At 48.0% G+C, this 18,513-nt stretch overlaps 2 protein-coding genes across 3 annotated transcripts in view; one reads left to right on the top strand and one right to left on the bottom strand.

The window, feature by feature from the left end:
* The window catches only part of CDIP1 (cell death inducing p53 target 1), a 28,659-nt gene that overhangs the window by 6,917 nt on the left and 3,229 nt on the right, over positions 1 to 18,513 (top strand). Inside the window, exon 2 of one of the 2 annotated variants that reach the window (XM_003928481.4) lies at positions 18,422 to 18,508. The exons of the other annotated variant lie outside the window; for it this stretch is intronic. The gene's annotated coding sequence lies outside the window, so the exon portion shown is untranslated. The remainder of the gene's footprint in view (positions 1 to 18,421; positions 18,509 to 18,513) is intronic. 2 annotated transcript variants of the gene reach the window in all.
* Positions 7,798 to 18,513, bottom strand: part of HMOX2 (heme oxygenase 2) — a 55,697-nt gene continuing 44,981 nt past the window's right edge. Inside the window, exon 6 of the mRNA XM_039477785.2 lies at positions 7,798 to 11,055. Coding sequence (XP_039333719.1) covers positions 11,036 to 11,055 — 20 coding nt within the window. The 3' untranslated portion in view covers positions 7,798 to 11,035. The remainder of the gene's footprint in view (positions 11,056 to 18,513) is intronic.

Below are 18,513 nucleotides of genomic sequence, written 5' to 3' on the forward strand. Positions count from 1 at the left end.
TGAGAACTGCAGCTCCGTGGCACCCCCTTCCCTGCTCTTCTTCCTCTGTGCTACACATCATTATGTGCGGGGCCTGATGTTTTATTTCTGTATTTTACACTCTCCACTCAACCCCCCACTGAAGGTGCACACTATTAAGACAGACATTGATCTGCCATCTTCAGTGCCTAGGAAGTGGCTTACCGATAGTGTGTGGTCCATACTTACTGGTTGAATAAAATGATGTACCATGCCTGCATTTCAACCATCTCATCGTCCTAAGAGCCAAGACGCAGGGACCATGGTTTGCATGTGCTCCGTTGTTCCCTGAGCAATTGGGGTGTTGTTTCACATGCAGGATTGAATTCTTCAGTAAACATCAGTGGGTTAGGTTCTAAAGTCAACTAGCAGAGCAAAGACCTCATTAGTCAAACTGTCCTCTAAAGTCCTTGAATTGCCTGTTAGCTCAGAGGTGCTCCCACTCTCTCCCCTCTTCCCCCTCTCCCCTCTCTTTTCTTTCAGTAGAGTCTTGCTTTGTTGCCCAGGGTAGAGGTCGGTGGCACAATCATACTTCACTGCAGCTTTGAACTCCTGGTCTTAAGCAATTCTCCTGCCTTGACTTCCCAGAGTGCTGAGATTACAGTCCTGAGCCACTGTGCCTGGCTTACTATATACTGTTTGACATAATGCAGTATAAACTACTAATTCAGTTTGTTTTACACCCAACCAGCATGAGTGAATTCTTAGGGTAAGATGACAACTAAGAGTGATAGGAACTTAAATTTCCAGATGCTGGCCAAGCGTGGTGGCTCATGCTTGTAATCCCAGCACTTTGGGAGGCCAAGGCAGGCAGATCACAAGGTCATGAGTTCGAGACCAGCCTGGCCAACACAGCGAAACCCCATCTCTACTGGGTGTGGTGGTGGGCGCCTGTAATCCCAGCTACTTGGTAGTCTGAGGCAGGAGAATCACCTGAACCCGGGAGACAGGTGGCAGTGAACCGAGATCATACCACTTCACTACAGCCTGAGTGACAGAATGAGACTCCATCTCAAAAAATAAAAATTTCCATATTCATATACTGTTGCATCTGATGCAGTATAAAACACTAATTAGATTCCCACTCTCAGTTCCTAGAACGCTTTCTTCACCCAGCATAACTTTCTTCGTAATAATTGAAAGAAAGCCCTGTAACATGAGAGATTGAAATGTCTCAGGGATGAGCCACTCTTCTACTGTTCTGAGGGAAAATTGCTGGAGGGGAAGCTGGAGTGTAAAGGTATGTATGGTGACTGACAGATTTGGAGGAAGAAAGCCTAGAGGTTACACCCCACTGCCAACTACCGAATAGGGAGACTAAGGCAAGGCCTGGTTGAGGGCAGAGCCCAGCTCCCTGGCTAAGGAGGGCCAGGAGACATTTGTGTCTGAATTAAGACTCTTCCACCTGAGTGGCCAGCCGTGAGTGGCCATGTAGCTTGCCTGCACTTACCAGCCTGGTGCTTTTCTGTAGATTGGAATGGTGTGTCTCGATCTCACCCAAAAGACAACTGGTTGAATAAAGTCAACCCAAGACTATCCATTTTGTGTCTCCTCAGTACAGGCAGATGGAAAGATTTTTTTTTTTTTTAAGGGCTACATTTTGAGTGCTTAAGTGATGGTTCCTTAGGCTCATGCTGTTTCTAAAATTAGCCTTGTAGTTACCAAGTTCTGCCTGTGGGACAGGTGCAGATGACTTATTTATTCACTTGTGGTTGCGCTGTGTTTTTTTTCCTTTTGCTCCACATTTCCCCTCCTATCTGTGGTTTCTTCATTTTCTGTGCCAGCAGGAGAACATGCAGGAACAAGCTCTTGAGCAGCGTTCTGCCTGGGAGGCAGCTCAGAGTCCCGAGGAGCTCACTGGACGAGTTGGGAGGCCGGGGCTGTTTCCCAGCGTGGGCTCTATCACTCTTGTTCTTGTTATGCATCCAATGGGGCCTTTGTCACCAGCCTTCTCAGTCAGGTGACCTCCTGCTGGCTTTCCTGTCAGGGTCTCCCAGGCTAGCAGGACCTTGGGGTCATTACATTCCAACTTTACAGGTCTAGACTTTCAATTTACCTGGAGTACTGGGAGGTGATCTGGCAGAACTGACTCGTTTGGCCAAACTCATAAGAGACCTATGTAAAAGCCATAAAGAGCTGGCCTAGGAGAGACTAACCAGTCTAGGCCTCTGGTTTGCTCTGCAGAGCATTTTCTCTATAGGTGAAACTAGATAATAGTCTGAGGCATGTTTCTGGATTGAGGAGGGGTATACTTTTTTTTTTTTTTTTTTTTTTGAGACGGAGTTTCGCTCTTGTTCCCCAGGCTGGAGTGCAATGGCGCAATCTCGGCTCACCGCAACCTCCGCCTCCTGGGTTCAGGCAATTCTCCTGCCTCAGCCTCCTGAGTAGCTGGGATTACAGGCACGCGCCACCATGCCCAGCTAATTTTTTGTATTGTTAGTAGAGACGGGGTTTCACCATGTTGACCAGGATGGTCTCGATCTCTTGACCTTGTGATCCACCCGCCTCGGCCTCCCAAAGTTCTGGGATTACAGGCTTGAGCCACCGCACCCGGCCTTTTTTTTTTTTTTTTTTTTGAGATAGAATTTTGCTCTTGTTGACCAGGCTGGAGTGCACTGGTGTGATCTCGGCTCATTGCAAAACCTCTGCCTCCCAGGTTCAAGTGATTCTCCTTCCTCAGCCTCCTGAGTAGCTTGGATTACAGGCATGCACCACCATGTGTGGCTAATTTTTGTATTTTTAGTAGAGACAGGGTTTCACCATGTTGGTCAGACTCCTGACCTTGGATGGTCCGTCTGCCTCAGCCTCCCAAAGTGCTAGGATTACAGGTGTGAGCCACTATGGCTGGCTTTTTTATTTTTATTTTTTGAGACAGGGTTCCCCTCTGTTGCCCAGGCTGGAGTGCAGTGGTACAATCATGGCTCACTGCAGCCTCCACCTCCTGGGCTCGAGTGTTCCTCCCTCTTCAGCTCCCCAAGTAGCTGGGATTACAGGCGAGAGCCGCTGTGCCTGGCTTATAATAAACATTTTGAGGAAGGAATTATGCAAAGGTGCTGTCCCCCATTAAAAACAGTAAACTCTACATCAATAGAAGGTTCCTGCATGTGCACTTATATATAAACAAATCCCCTAAACGCTTATTGCCTAGAAAAACTGTTAATATGTAGTATGGCTGAGTGCAGTGGCTCATGCCTATAATCCCAGCTCTTAGAGAGGCAGAGGCAGGAGTATAGCTTGAGCTCAGGAGTTCAAGACCCACCTAGGCAATATGGCAAAACCCCGTTCTTCACAAAAAGGAAAAAAAGACAAAAATATGTTATGTGTGCAAATACATATATCTAAAGAAGAATCACACTGTGATACTGCTTTTATATTCTTCACTCACTGCTATATCAAAACCATCTATGTCAATAAAAATCTATATCATTGGCCCGGCACAGTGGCTCATGCCTATAATCCCAGCAATTTGGGAGACCAAGGTAGGCGGATCACGTGAGCTCAGGAGTTCAACACCAACCTGGCCAACATGGTGAAACCCTGTCTCTACAAAAAATACAAAAATTAGCCGGGCGTGGTGGCAGGCGCCTGTAATCCCAGCTACTTGGGAGGCTAAGAAAGGAGAATTGCTTGAACCTGGGAGGCAGAAGTTGCAGTGAGCCAAGACCATGCCACCACAGTCTAGCCTGGGTGACAGAGCAAGACTCCGTCTCAAAAAACAAAAACAAAACTATCATTTTTTAGGGGCTGAATACAGTTACATTAATATAGATAACTACATGCATCTAACTAGTTCCCTTTTCTTGAACATCAAGGCAGTGGTGCATATAAATGTCTTTGCCTGTGAATCTGTGTTCACATATCCATTTACCTCTAGGGCAAATACCTTGAAATGAAATTGAGTTAAGAAGAGTATCCAGGGGCCGGACGCGGTGGCTCAAGCCTGTAATCCCAGCACTTTGGGAGGCCGAGGCGGGTGGATCACAAGGTCGAGAGATAGAGACCAACCTGGTCAACATGGTGAAACCCCGTCTCTACTAAAAATACAAAAAATTAGCTGGGCATGGTGGCGCGTGCCTGTAATCCCAGCTACTCAGGAGGCTGAGGCAGGAGAATTGCCTGAACCCAGGAGGCGGAGGTTGCGGTGAGCCGAGATCGCGCCATTGCACTCCAGCCTGGGTAACAAGAGCGAAACTCCGTCTCAAAAAAAAAAAAAAAAAAAAAAAAAAGAAGAGTATCCAGGTAGCAAAGCTGTCCAGAAAAGTTGTACCAATCCGCTCTGCTGTGGCCCTGTGCCATGATGGTGTGTCACCAAGTGAGCGTCGTTTGCCAGGAGGTTTGACTAAAATTCAGCGTGATGTAAACTGCACAGTAATTGTCGTCATCATAGTTCCTAGAGGCCTTACTACTTTTGAGATTAGAACTGTTCTTTGAGTCCTGTCTGCCTTTTGATTTTGCTTCTGCTTCAGAGCAACAGTCTTCTTTTTTCTTTTCTTTTTTTTTTTTTTAATTTTATTATTTTTTAAAAGATAGGGTTTCACCATGATGGCCAGGCTGGTCTTGAACTCCTGACCTCAGTTGATCCACCCACCTCGGCCTCCCAAAGTCTTCTTTTTTCTTGTGTACTACTTCTTTCAGGCTCAGCTTGGCCCCCATGAAGCGCAGTGACATGTGCTTACTGCATACTTTGTGGCAGGCCCTGAGTGGTGTTCTCTTCACCCATGGCCTCAACCATGCCTCATCACAACTGGATAAGGGGCTGCTGCTGCTGCCATGTCACAGATGAAAAAAAATCTGAGACTGGAGAGTAAGGTGGCAGGGCAGAGCAGTGGCCATGGGACCTGATGCCTGTGCTCCACTCGGTGCAAGATTCTTCCCTTGCAGCTCTGCGTGTAACACAGGGCTCATGCTTCTGTTGGAGGGTACAGTGGTGTTTGGGGCTATGGGGTTGGGCTGGTGTCTTATTTATTTATTTATTGACAGAGTCTTGCTGTCGCCAGGCTGGAGTGCAGTGGCGTGATCTTGGCTCACTGCAGCCTCTGCCTCCTGGGTTCAAGTGATTCTTCTGCCTCCGCCTCCCAAATAACTGGGACTGCAGATGCATGCCACCACCCCCAGCTAATTTTTGTATTTTTAGTAGAGATGGAGTTTCACTGTGTTCACCAGGATGGTCTCAATCTCTTGACCTTGTGATTCACCTGCCTCGGCCTCCCAAAGTGCTGGGATTACAAGCATGAGCCACTGTGCCCGGCCTATTTTTTTTTTTTTTTTTTGAGATGGAGTCTCATACTGTTGCCCACTAGAGTGCAGTGGCATGATGTTGGCTCACTGCAACCTTTGCCTCTCGGGTTCAAGCGATTTTCCTGCCTCGGCCTCCCAAGTAGCTGGGAATACAGGTGCCTGCCACCATGCCTGGCTAATTTTTGTAATTTTAGTAGAGACCGAGTTTTACCATGTTGATCAGGCTAGTCTTGAACTCCTGACCTTAAGTGATTCGCCCACCTCAGCCTCCCAAAGTATTGGAATTACAGGCGTTAGCCATCAGGCCCAGCCAGGCTGGTGTCTTTATCTCTGCTGAGACACAACATTGTCGAGGAGGAACATACAGGGTTGGGTGCGAGGAGAGCCGGCAGATGGGGAAACCTGTCGTGGACCGTCCGGACGGGTAGGCACGTCTGCCCGGGGGTCTCTCGACCTGCAAGAGGGTCCCAATACCTGGAAGAGGGAGTGCGCCTGAGAAAATAATAAAGACAGAGAGAGAGAAAGCGAGGCGTCTGGAGGGCTGATAGGCTGTGCCTAAACAGCAAATTTTATTTTTCAAATGCCAGGAATAAATACACTTTCTTGGCTCTGGTTTACGTCATAGCAAGAGGAATGTAAATGTATGCCTCACATGGCCTATACAATAGAGAAATCAGATATACAATGGTTGCAAGAGGAAATGCAAATGTATACCTTACATGGCCTATACAATTGAAAAGTCAGATACACAATCAGTGGTTGTAAAAAGTAATAGAATTTCCTGTAATCACAAAGCTTGTTTGCATCCAGACATTATTCCTCCTGGCTGCAGGTATCTCCGGTTTGATCTTGTTTTAGAACTGAGATGTGAAAAGTTTTTTGGTTTTGCTCATCAGAATATCCTTTAACCGGATTCTCCTTTGTCTACTCCTAACTCAACTTAACTCAATTTCCCCATTCAGGAATCTCTGAGTCAGGAATCAAAGCCATCCCTTATGGTGGCATTTGCTTTGCAACAGTTAAACCATTAGGCAGTCAGGTAAGTAAAGAAAAGGTTAAAACTTATTCTTAAAAGAGAGTCATAAAAAAGGTTAAAAAGCAGGAACTGGTTGCTGGTAGGGGGTCACTCGGTCTAGCAGCAACGCATAGTTTTAGGCCCAAAAGATATTGTGGTTGATATTAGAAACTGATCAATCATCTTTCAGTTCCTATATTCCGGATAGCTCGACTGCCTCCAGTAGGAAACTGTGTTTGGGATCAAACTCACCGTATAGTGAGACTCACGCCTTTTAGGGGTCTCACACGGGAGCGTTCCCCACAGAAACCAGATGTGTTTTGTGGTCCTTTTTGTGACTTGACTTGAGCTCGTTTTGAATTGTTTAGAATTCCTAAGGCATCAGATACTCCCATGTTCAAGTATAAAAATAAATAAATGGTTCAGAGCTATCAGTGATGTTATCTCAGGGAGGGACTGTCTCTGTCATCCTACCTCCATCAGGACAGTGGAAAATGGGCCATTTTCACGATTTCCCAGTCCTGCCTGTGCCGGAACTTGGCAGCCGAGGACAACAGTTCCAGAGAAGGGGACATACTGGTAACCTCCCTGAGTCTTGGGAGGGCTCAGCCTCACTAGAGGCTGCTCTGCAACTGAGTGGACTTTTGTGGAGGGCCTCCTCCTTCCTGCTCCTCACCCAGCATTGGGAATAAGGTCCCTCTAGTCAGCGGCTGAAAGGCCACAGGGAATCCTGGCCTGGTCCCACATGGACTGGGGTGGCTGGATTAGCCCCAGGTTTGGGAAGGGCTTGGTGAAGAGGGGAGTGGAGAGGGTTTGGGGTCCAGGATCAGTCTCACAACAGGGGCTCCCTTATGAGCACCTCCTTTGTGTTTCTGTGCTGGGCACCTGCATCCAAACAGTGCATGTTCTATTAACATTCATTGCACACCATCATCCTTCTCTGTAACTCGTCAAGTCAGTGGTCATGCTGAAACAAGCGCTGGGGTTGCAGAATAATGTGCCCTCGCTCCAAGGTAACCAGCTCACTTCTCTTAGGACCTGTTTTAACTACGGAAGCATCTGCTCCAGCCTGCAGCCAGAGGGTACCCACCATGCCTTGGCCTCTGCACTGGCTGAGGCTGTGTTGTGTGACCTAGAGAAAGCCATGATCCTTTTGATCATGGATCACTTGAAGAGAACTTGTGTTCCTTTAGGCCTAAGGAACTATACAGATACATTTTGTTGGTGGAGGTGGGATACACTGTCACTCTGTCGCCCAGGGTAGAGTGCATTAGCGTGACATAGCTCATTGTAGCCTAGAATCCCTGGGCTTGAGCAATCCTCCCACCTCAACCTCCTAAGTAGTTGGGACCACAGGTGTTCCATCACCATACCTGGCTAATTTTATTTTTTTGTAGAGACGGGATCTTGCTATGTTGTGCAGGCTGGTCTTGAACTCCTAGCCTTAGCAATTGTCCCACCTTGGCCTCCACAGTGCTGCAATTACAGGTGTGAGCCACTGCACCTGTCTGTGCCGTATATGACACTTGTTTTTCTTCCTTGTTAATACTTGACTTGAAATTAATTTACCAATAATTAACCAATAAAACAAGTTTTATTTCTCAGGTGGAAGGTAAGGGAGGTGACCAGTTTGTTGCTGATGTGGTATCCCATGGCTGCCCTAGGCACTGGCCTCCATCCCAAGGCCCTCATGGTCAAGCACGGCTGCTGGAGCCATGGAATCCATCTTCAAGGTGGCAGATGGGAGGAAGGCAGGAAGGATGAAGGCTGCGTCAACTTGCCTTGAGTGCCTTCTCATGGTCTGGACACTTCTGCCTACAGCTATATCAGCCAGAGCTTTGTCACCGCAAGAAAGCTCAGGACCGTCTTGGCTGACTGACTGCTGCCCTGAGTGAAAGTGGAGTTCCATATTCAAGAATGGGGGAGAGACTGGATTTGGGTGCAGCTGGCAGTCTGCGCTCCATAGTTCATTAGGCAGAAAATTGCTGCTCGAGATCTTGTTATTCTGCCTTCTTCCTTTGCAGTGTGATGTGGAGGAACACAGCACAGCCCTGTATGGGTGATGTTATCTGCATAGTCATTCATGCAAGGCATCTGCAGTCATACAGCCTGGACATTTACATGTGGGGTTTAGTTCAGCCTCCCAAGAACCTCATTTTCCACATGGGAAAACTGAAGCTCAGAGAGGTTGAGGAATTTGTCCAGGGCTTCAGGCAATCATTGGTGAGGCAGGGTCCCAATATTCTATTCACAGTAAGCAAAGAAGGCTGCTGTCTTTGTTCCTAAGTGCCACAGTGCAACAAGGCTGAGTGGTGCCAGAGGTCTCCTGGGGAAGCCTAACGCCTGAGAAGGCCATGGACACTGCCCACTGCCTTGTCATCCTTGTCCTGGGACATCTGGGGTATTTCAGCTCTGGAACAACCTCTGGCTGGGTCACTGTGAGGGCCCCAGCCTGCCATCTGGCCACCCTGAGGGGAACAGCCCTCCTTCTTTAGGTCTTGTATACTTACTGTACCCTCTGCTGTTCCCATCCCTCCCTTTCCCTGCTGGTCTCATTAACTGTTCTGTCACCTCCTCCCAGGCTTGCTTGAAGAGACAGTGTTAAGAGTTCCAGAATGGCTATCTTGCTGTCCGTCTACTGTGCCCTAAGCTTTCTCCACACCACTGGTCACAGATGTAATTGTGTTTGGGGTTTTTGGTGGAGACGGTGATTATTTAATGCTCATCTCCCTCACTTGACTGTGAGCTTCTGGAAGGCAAGGACGTGTCTTTTTTTTTTTCCTTGAGATGAGCTCTGTTGCCAGGCTGGAGTGTGGTGGCGCGATCTTGGCTCACTGCAACCTCCGCCTCCTGGTTCAAGCAATTCTCCTGCCTCAGCCTCCCAAGTAGCTGGGACTGCAGGTACCTGCTGCCATGCCCAGTTAGTTTTTGCATTTTTAGTAGGACAGGGTTTCACCCTGTTGGCCAGGATGGTCTCGATCTCTTGACCTTGTCATTTGTCCACCTTGACCTCCCAAAGGGCTGGGATTACAGGCCTGAACCACTGCACCCAGCCAGGGATGTGTCTTTAATCCCCAGCCTGTATCTGGCACGGAGGATGTGCTGAGTAACTATCAGAAGGAAATCCAGGAGGAAGCACCATTCCCCAGCCTCCCCTCACAGGGCCTCTGTTACATGGTCATCTCACAGACTGCTTCTGCTTGGCCCTGGGGTGCCTGGGAGAACAGGCAGAACAGCTGCATGGTACTGTGCAGGGAGTCAGTGGCCATCCCTTGGAAGTAACACCCCTCCTCCTAATAACCCTCACACTGCATGGCCTGTTATAGCAGTTCAGGAAGTTTTTTTGTTTTTGTTTTTAGATGGAGTTTTGTTCTTGTTGCCCAGGCTGGAGTGCAATGGCACAATCTCAGCTCACTGCAACCTCCACCTCCCAGGTTCAAGCAATTCTCCTTCCTTAGTCTCCTGAGTAGCTGGGATTACAGGCATATACCACCACATCCGGCTAATATTGTATTTTTAGTAGAAGTGGGGTTTCTCCATGTTGGTCAGGCTGGTGTCAAACTCCTGACCTCAGGTGATCCGCCCACCTTAGCCTTACAAAGTGCTAGGATTACAGGTGTGAGCCACCACGCCCAGCCTCAGGAAGTTTTATATCCACACCCCACTTAATCTCACACCGCCCTCCAAGGTGGGTGTGAACTAATCTGGCTGTGTGTTGGATGGAGATGTCACAGGATGGAAAGGCCTAGCGTGGGCCAAGCCTCCATGGAAGAGTCCCCTTTGGGCCTGCACCCTTGACGGGGACTCTGCTCTCCTTTCCCCACTGCCCTGTCCCTGCTGGGTGCTGCTTCCTGGACTGAAAGCGTCTTCCCTGAGGTCCACATCAGCTCCTGCTTGCTTCCAGCTCGCTTCTTGCTTTGGCTTCTTCCCCTAGACCTGGTTTGGGCCTTGCCATTCTCTCTTCAGACCCAAGGGGCACAGAGAGTATTTGTCTTTTACCTCGGCTCTGCTCCTCATGGAGCAGTGGGCGCCTCATTTGTTCATCAGATGGAAACTTCAGGCGAGGCAGAAAGCGGCCTTTCAGTTTTCCCAGCCAAGCAGAAAGCCCTGTTCCTGGATGGGTGCCTGGGATCTGCCTCCTGGGAACAGAGGAGCCCCTCTGAGGCCAGCTGGCATCTTGGTGCCATGGCTGCTGTGTGGGTAAGCACCTCCTGGGGAGGCAGCACAAAGCCAGCCCAGCCCTGAGAAATGTGGCTGGGCAGCAGCTGCTGCAGAGCCCCTGCCACCAGGGTCTATGGGTGGAGCCCCCTTCCAGGGGCATTGCCAACCTTGAGTGCTCCCTTGCAGGTCCCTGGCATTTCATGCAGCCTGCCTGGAGAGGTGGCCCTTGGAGAACTGCTAGTGTCTCTGTCTTCCCAAAGGATTGTCTGGGGTTCCCATGGAGCAGGTGGTCCAGCTGAGCTGTGCTGTGAAGAAACGCTGCTGAGCTGAGCTCTTAGGGCAGGGTTTTGATTGCACGTCCCTCCAGAATCCTGTAGAGGTGTCCCTTTGTCATGTTAGTGAACATGCGCCAGGATCCCTTATTGTAGGGGATCAGAAGCCACCCCATGGCAGAGGTGTCCATACCTGTTGTTTTCCTCCCTGTTGGAAGTTGCCTAATGAAGCATAATAATAGCAGGTTCCATTAATTGGCATTCTTGTGTGCTAGGTCCAGCATTCCTGCTGCAGGCATTTCACACACAGTCTTCATCCTTGTTCTCATCCTCAGGCAGGCATGAGTATCTCTATTTACAAAGACAGAAACTGAGGCTTAGCTCACACAGCTGAAAAGTGATGATCTAGGTTTGAACTAATCTGATGCAGACCCTGCCCCTTTTTATTTATTTATTTATTTATTTTTGGTAATAATGATGGTCTCACCGTGTTGCCCAGGCTGCTTTTGAACGACTGGGCTCAAGCAATCCTCCTGTCTTGGCCTCCGAGAGTGCTAGGATTACAGGCCTGAGTCACCATGCCCGGCCCAGAGCCCATGTTCTTGACTACTTGCTTCATTTAAAGCCTTCCATGGGGCAAGCACATCCGTGCGGTGGGGCCTTGCCAGAACAACACACTCAGGGACTTCCTAGGAGCGACTCCAAGATTCGCAGGCCACTCTTGATTTCCTAGCTGTGAAGCCCTGTCCCAGCCCTATACTTGGCTGGTATCAGACCCCCTTAACTTCTAGTGGGGGTTCCTCTAGCACAGCAGTTCTTGAAATGTGATCTGCAGTCTCCTTGGGGCTTCCTGAGACCACTCGGGGAGCTGAGGCTCAGAACTATTTTAATAATAACACAGCCATGATTTGTTACCGTGCCTTTTTGGTTGTGATGGCTTTTGCGCCGATGATGCAGGAGCAGTGGAGAAAGAAGCTGTGGGGTCTGCACTGATCAAGACGAGAGCATGCTGATCTTGTAATTAAGTCTTCACCACCACACACACTGTACACATGCCCCCCAGTGTTAGGTCAGAAAAGCAGTAAAAGTCAACTTTATTAACTCCTGACCCATGAGTCCACATCTTTTTTTTTTTTTTTTTTTTTTTTTTGAGACGGAGTTTCGCTCTTGTTACCCAGGCTGGAGTGCAATGGCGCGATCTCGGCTCACCGCAACCTCCGCCTCCTGGGTTCAGGCAATTCTCCTGCCTCAGCCTCCTGAGTAGCTGGGATTACAGGCACGTGCCACCATGCCCAGCTAATTTTTTTTTTTGTATTTTTAGTAGAGACGGGGTTTCACCATGTTGACCAGGATGGTCTCGATCTCTCGACCTCGTGATCCACCCGCCTCGGCCTCCCAAAGTGCTGGGATTACAGGCTTGAGCCACCGCGCCCGGCGAGTCCACATCTTTTTAACATCCTATCTGATGAAGTGAGGGACACATGAAGTATGTCACATGGAGTTTGATGCTGTCGTGAGGAAAAGCACACGTGCACTCGCTTGAGGTGTGGGCTGAACTAGTTGCCTTTTTCATGGATTCCATCTTCACTTAAAGAACAACTGGCACAAACTGATTATTCAGATTTGGATATTTAGCGTACAGTTTCTTAAAAATGAGCAAAGTGAACCTGCTACTTCAAGGAAAACAACTAACCTTTTATTTTTGCATACGTTGCTGTTGCTAAATTTGTTACTGCTTTGCCAGTGATGAAATTCAAGCTTTGAAATGATGATGGGCATAACAATATTTAGACTTTAATGATGACATTGGTGGCAATACCAGCAACGTGAGTTTTTAAATATTTGTTTTTCAGTGAGATGTGTCAACATTGTCAGATCTGCATTACAAGAACCAGTATTTTCAGGTGACGCACACATGATAAGAAATCATGTCTGGCTGGGCATAGTGGCTCACACCTGTAATCCCAGCACTTTGGGAGGGTGAGGCAGGCGAATCACCTGAGGTCCTGACCAACATGGAGAAATCCTATCTCTACTAAAAATACAAAAATTAGCTGGGCGTGGTAGCGCGCCTGTAATCCCAGCTACTCAGGACACCAGGCAGGAGAATCACTTGAACCTGAGACGCGGATGTTTCAGTGAGCTGAGATCGTGCCACTACACTCCCACCTGGGCAACAAGAACAAAATTCCGCCTCAAAAAAAAAAAAAAGAAAAGAAATCATGCATGTGTAAAAGACCCATACCAAATGCAAGGTACACCAGTGACCTCTAATGTAACAGATTAGGGAAAAAAAATCATTAAGGAGTCCAATTCCCTTTGGCAGCTAACCTTTAAGAAACTATCCCTTGTCAAGTCTTGATGTAGTCTTAGCCCCTTGTGCTTCTCTAACAGAATACCTGAGACTGGGCAATTTATAAAGAACAGGGATTTATCTCCTTACAGTTCTGGAGGCTGGTGTCTTAGTCCATTGTGTTGCTATAAATTATCTGAGGCGGAGTAGTTTATAAAGAGATTTTTTGGCTCCTGGTTCTGTAGGCTTTACAGGATGGCACCGTGCCAACATCTGCTCTGTTGGGGGCCTCAGGCCACTTCCATTCATGGCGGAAGGCACAGGGGAGCCTCCGTGTGCAGAAATCACATGGTGAGAGAGGGAATGAGAAAGGGAGGGGAGGCGCTGGGCTCTTTCTAACAACCAGCTGAGGTGGAGGGACTAACAAGAGTGTGAAGTCTCTCTTCCCTCACCCTAGGGAGGGCATTCGTGAGGAATTCACCTCCCATGACCCAAATACCGCCCATTAAGCCCTGTTGCCAGTGGACGGATCCAACCAAACTGTGGTGGCTAGAAAGTCCAGGATCAAGGCACTGCCAGCATCTGGCAAGGGCTTTCTTGCTGTCATCCCATGGTGGAAGGGCAGCAGGGAAATGCACCCACAGAAGACTGACTAATCCTCTTATAAGGAATCCATTCCCAAGATAATGATCTATAGCCAGTCTGTCAGAAGCATAGGTTGCAAGCTGGGAATTTCACTTGACATCACAAGTGGGGGACAGTCTTGGGACTGAGCCCTCAACCTGTGGTGGGATCTGATGCAGTAGCATCAGACTTGAATGCGACTAGAAAACGTCCAGCTGGTATCCGCTGCAGAATTGACTCATTGCTTGTTAGTGGGGAGAAACTCCACGTTTGGCCACAGAAGTCTCTGTTGACTGTTAAGGTGTGAAAGCAGAGGAGAAACAGGTTTTTTTTCTCTATACCTTCATAAGCCACAGAACCCAGAAGGTGTGGAGGGATGGAATGCAGAGGCCTCTGGTCCCCCAGACGAGCAACTTACTGTTAAGTCTATGATTGACTTGTAAAGATTTTCGAACAGGCACCTAATTTGTTTGCAGTTTATAAACCCAAGATTTAAAAAGAAGGCCAAGAAGGCTTTCTTGGATTTCTAATGGCTGGAAGTTGACTTCAGTGGGTTCTCCAGACCCCCAAGTCTCCCTCCTCTGTTGGGAACTGAGCAGATCACCAGGTCTCCCAGCCCCTTCCCTGACCAGCACCTTCCCACAGCAAGAGATGCTGGGGCTGCATTTTCAGATGAGACATTTTGCATTTTGTAGCTTAATTTGAACAGTGCTCATTTTCATTGGAAAACTGTTTTGCTTTTGATAGTGTGATTGAAAGATTCTATTCTTGTTTTTATTAACTCGCTATAGAACATGGTTTTGTGGGAATGGACATTTATTTATTTTTGAGATAGAATCTCACTCTGTTGTCCAGGCTGGAGTGCAGTGACGTAATCTTGGCTCAGTACAACCTATGCGTCCCAGGTTGAAGCAATTCTCCTGCTTCAGCCTCCTCAGTAGCTGGAATTACAGGTGCCCGCCAGTACACCTGGCTAATTTTTGTAGTTTTAGTAGAGGTGGGGTTTCACCATATTGGCTAGGCTGGTTTCCAACTCCTGACCTTGTGATCCACCCACCTCAGCCTCCCAGTGCTGGGATTACAGGTGTGAGCCACTACACCTCGCCAGCATATTTGATTTTATATTGGAAGGCACTGGGAGAATGGGTGTCTGAATACAGGAAATCTTCATGAGCTGTTCTTCAGATACTCTTCCTTGGTAGAGAAGGATCTACCCTGCAGTCTCTGCTGGGGTTCAGGAAGGCAGCAGGAGGATGCATGTGGATATGGAGGGGTGAGAGGGAGCAGTGAGTGGCAGGCACAGCTCTGGGTGAGGAAGACACGGAGGAGCAACAGGGCCCTGTGGCCCCAGGCAAGCGGGCAAAGAGAAGGTGGAGTCTAGTGTGGCCAGCGAGCTGGAAAGCAAAGAGAAGGTGGAGTCTGCAAGGCAGCCCTGTGTAGGTTTAAACCCTTCCTGTGGCCTGCATCCTGTTTACCCAGGTTGGGTGGACACCAAGGGAGGGCTTTTTGCCCTGCGGGCTTGCACCCTATCGTTATGGGCAAGGCTATACGTACAATTCCAGAAATAGAATTTTGAACTCTGGAAGACTAGGATTATCTGTTGACTTTGATGAAAAGATGGTCCAGAGAAAGGCAATACCTCCATTGTCACAGATGTGGTATGTGCACATGCGCATGCATGCATGTTCCCTGCAAGGGACCCAGGCTGGAATCTGCAGGTGCTTAAGTGACTCACCAAGCATAGTGCAACTTATTTTCCCAGTCTAATCAGAGCATTCCAGAGCCTGGCCCATTCCCTGGTGAGCAAGACCACTGCAGACCAGTGACGGGCTCTCAACTTGTGGGATCTGATGCTTGGTGAACAGTGGTGCCATCTAGAGGCATGTTAGAGCATTTTCTGGGAATCTGCGAGTTTGTAGCAGGGGCTGGCACCTACTTCAACTCCGCATATTGGAACAGTTTTCCAGACTCAAGTAAAGCCCCATGAGAGGCTGCCTTCTCCCCTGCAGGGGGACACCTGGCAGACTAGTAGCTGCCTGGGCAAGGGCCCTCAGGACCACCTCCAAGAGGCACTGCTGCCTCACTAGCCTCTGAATCTTGGGCTCAGTTGATCCTCCTGCCTTAGCCTCCTCAGTAGCTGGGATTACAGGCATGCAGTATCTTGCCTAATTAAGTTTTTTTGTTTTTGTAGAGACAGAGTGTTGCCATGTTGACCAGGCTGGTTTCAAACTCCTGGCCTCGACCCTTCTTCCAGCTTCAGTTTCCCAAAGTACTGAGAATACAGGCATGGGCTGGCTGCACCTGGCCACTGCTCCCTGTTCTTAACCCTGTGCTATTGGAATTCACTCTGCAGGCAGGAGGGTGGGAGAGTCACTCCTAGACTTATGCCCTGCCCCTCCTTTTCCGGGCCTCCATGTCTTCTGTGGATAGTAAGGCAACTCAGAAGAGTGGGTGTGTAATTTCTGAACACTTGGGAAGATGTCCTATCTCTTGATTGTCAAATGCATATAAAAATAACCAAGTGATATTTTAATATTACAATTAATAACTGTCACTATAAATTGGCATCCTTTCAAAAAGGCATAAAATGCTCATGTCCTTTGAGCCGTCACCTCACTCTGACAAGTTTAGCCTGAGGAAATAATCCAAGAAAGGGAAAGAGCAGTGGCCAGGGGTGTTCCCTGTATTTCATGAAAGCAGCAAATAGAAGCCTGCCTAAATGCCTTAGCAGGGGTTGGTCAAATAGGCCCATTTTATGGAATATTAGTATTGCTGGTCATGGAGTCTTGTAAGATGGAGTATGTGTGATACAGCATTAAAAGGATTTAAAACTGTCAGGACAGCAGCTATATAAAAGTATGGGCTGGGCATGTTGGCTCCCACCTGTAATCCCAACACTTGGGGAGGCTGAGGCAAGAGGATTGTTTGAGGCCAGGAGTAAACGACTAGCCTTGAACCAAACCAAAAAGTAAAGGTTCCTGTGCATACAGACCACTAGGGACATGTGGAGATGGGCTGTAGTAGGGCGGTAGGACTAATTTTCTTTTTTTTTTAATCTTACAGTTTATATACCATGCAATTCACCCATTTAAAGCATACAATTCAGTCATGTTTAGTGTATTCACAGAATTGTTCAACCATTGCCACAGTCAGTTTCAGAGCATTTTTGTTACCCCAGGAGATTCCATGTTCCCCACTTCCCCCTCTCCCCCAGACCTAAATAGCCACTAATACACTTTCTGTCTCTGGGTTTGCCTACTGGGGACATTTCATGTAAGTGAAATCATACAGTTTGTGGCCTTTTGTGTCTGGCTTCTCTCACCAAGCATGTTTTCAGGGTTCGTGCTGTATCATTGCTTCCTTTTTATACCTGAGTAGTCTTCCATTGTGTGGCAAGCCCACAGTTTTGTTTATCCACTCTTGGTTGACGGACATTTGGGTTGTTTCCATTTTTTGGCTATTACAGTCATGCTGCTGTGAACATTTGTGTACAAGTGTCTGTGTAGACATAGGCTTTTGTTTCTTTTGGGTAGATAAGTAGTGGTGGAATTGCTGGGTCATCTGGTAACTCTAGGTTTAACCTTTTGAGGAACTGTAAGATTGTTCCTCAAAAGGGGAACAGAGGCTGGCAGTTCCTCAAAAGGTTGGCAGGGGCTATCCACCACCAGCAGTGTATTGAGGTTCCAGTTTCTCTACATAATGCCTAGTACTGTCTTTTTAAATTTTAGTCTTCCTGGTAGATAGGAAGTAGCCTCCTTGTGGTTTTGGTTTTCAGTTCCCTTATGAAAAGACGCTTAGTATTTTTTCATGTGCTTCTGGCCATTTTTCTTTTGAGAAGTCTTTGTTCAAATCCTTTGCCCATTTTAAAAATTAAGTTGTCTTTCTGTTGAGTTGAAAGAGTTCTTTTTATGTTCTTAATGTAAGTCCTTTGCCAGATATATGAATTATAAAATGTGATGGTGTCCTTGGAAGCACAGCAATTTTTCATTCTGATGACATCCAGTTTAAGTTTTCTTTCTTTTGTTGGTTTGCTTTTGGTGTTATATCTAAGAAACCACTGCCTAATCAAAGGTCATAAATAGCTTGATTCCTGCATTTCCTTCTAAGAGCTTTTTGATACCTGTCTTTTAGTTTTTCAAACTGCCATGTTACTTTATAGTCGAACCCGAGAGCTTGGACTTGGTTCCTCTGGCCCTGTTCCTGATTTGTTAAACTTCATATTCAAACTTATGTGCCCTCCATCCCCTATGGGTGCCGGGCTCTCTGGGAAGCGCTCCTTTCCCTGTATCCTTTTGTTCCCTTGAAATTGATTCATCTCATTTTATTACTTTCAGCAAAGGTAACTGAACTCCACTTCGAAAGTCCTTTACGATGCTAAGTAAAAGCAAAAGCTTCCCAGCTTTCCGAACTGTGCTCAGGGAGTTTGGTGATAGAAATGAGGGAAAAGGTTTCACTTGACTCTTCCTTCCCACCACCCCACAAACAAACAAACCAGAAGGGCACAGGCCAGAGCACAGCTTGCCTGGCAGTCCTCATGCATGGGACCTCAGGCCTGGTGGGAGGGGATGCAGAGGGCCCAGCTGTGGCCCTTGGATGACAACAGTCTTGGGTGAGGGAAGAAGCAGACTTGTGACAGGGCTGGTGGTCGGGTATGTGGATGGCGTGGGGTGGCAGCCAGGGAGAAGCTCAACGTGTGGGGAGGGGTGGTACTGCATGGTGTGCCCAGGTCCCTGGGCCCAGCCCTGGCTCAGCAGGCTCTGCTTCCTGCTGAGGGCCCTGCCTTTCCTTCCCCTGAAACAGCTCCTAGAGCACTGCCTGTTCCCTGTCTGTCCAGGCCAGCAGCTGGAGTCTCACCTGCCTCTCTTCTCTGAGTAGCAGGGATTTGAGGTAAG

The sequence above is a fragment of the Saimiri boliviensis genome, chromosome 12 (genome assembly GCF_048565385.1).
Source record: "Saimiri boliviensis isolate mSaiBol1 chromosome 12, mSaiBol1.pri, whole genome shotgun sequence".
NCBI lineage: Eukaryota > Metazoa > Chordata > Mammalia > Primates > Cebidae > Saimiri > Saimiri boliviensis.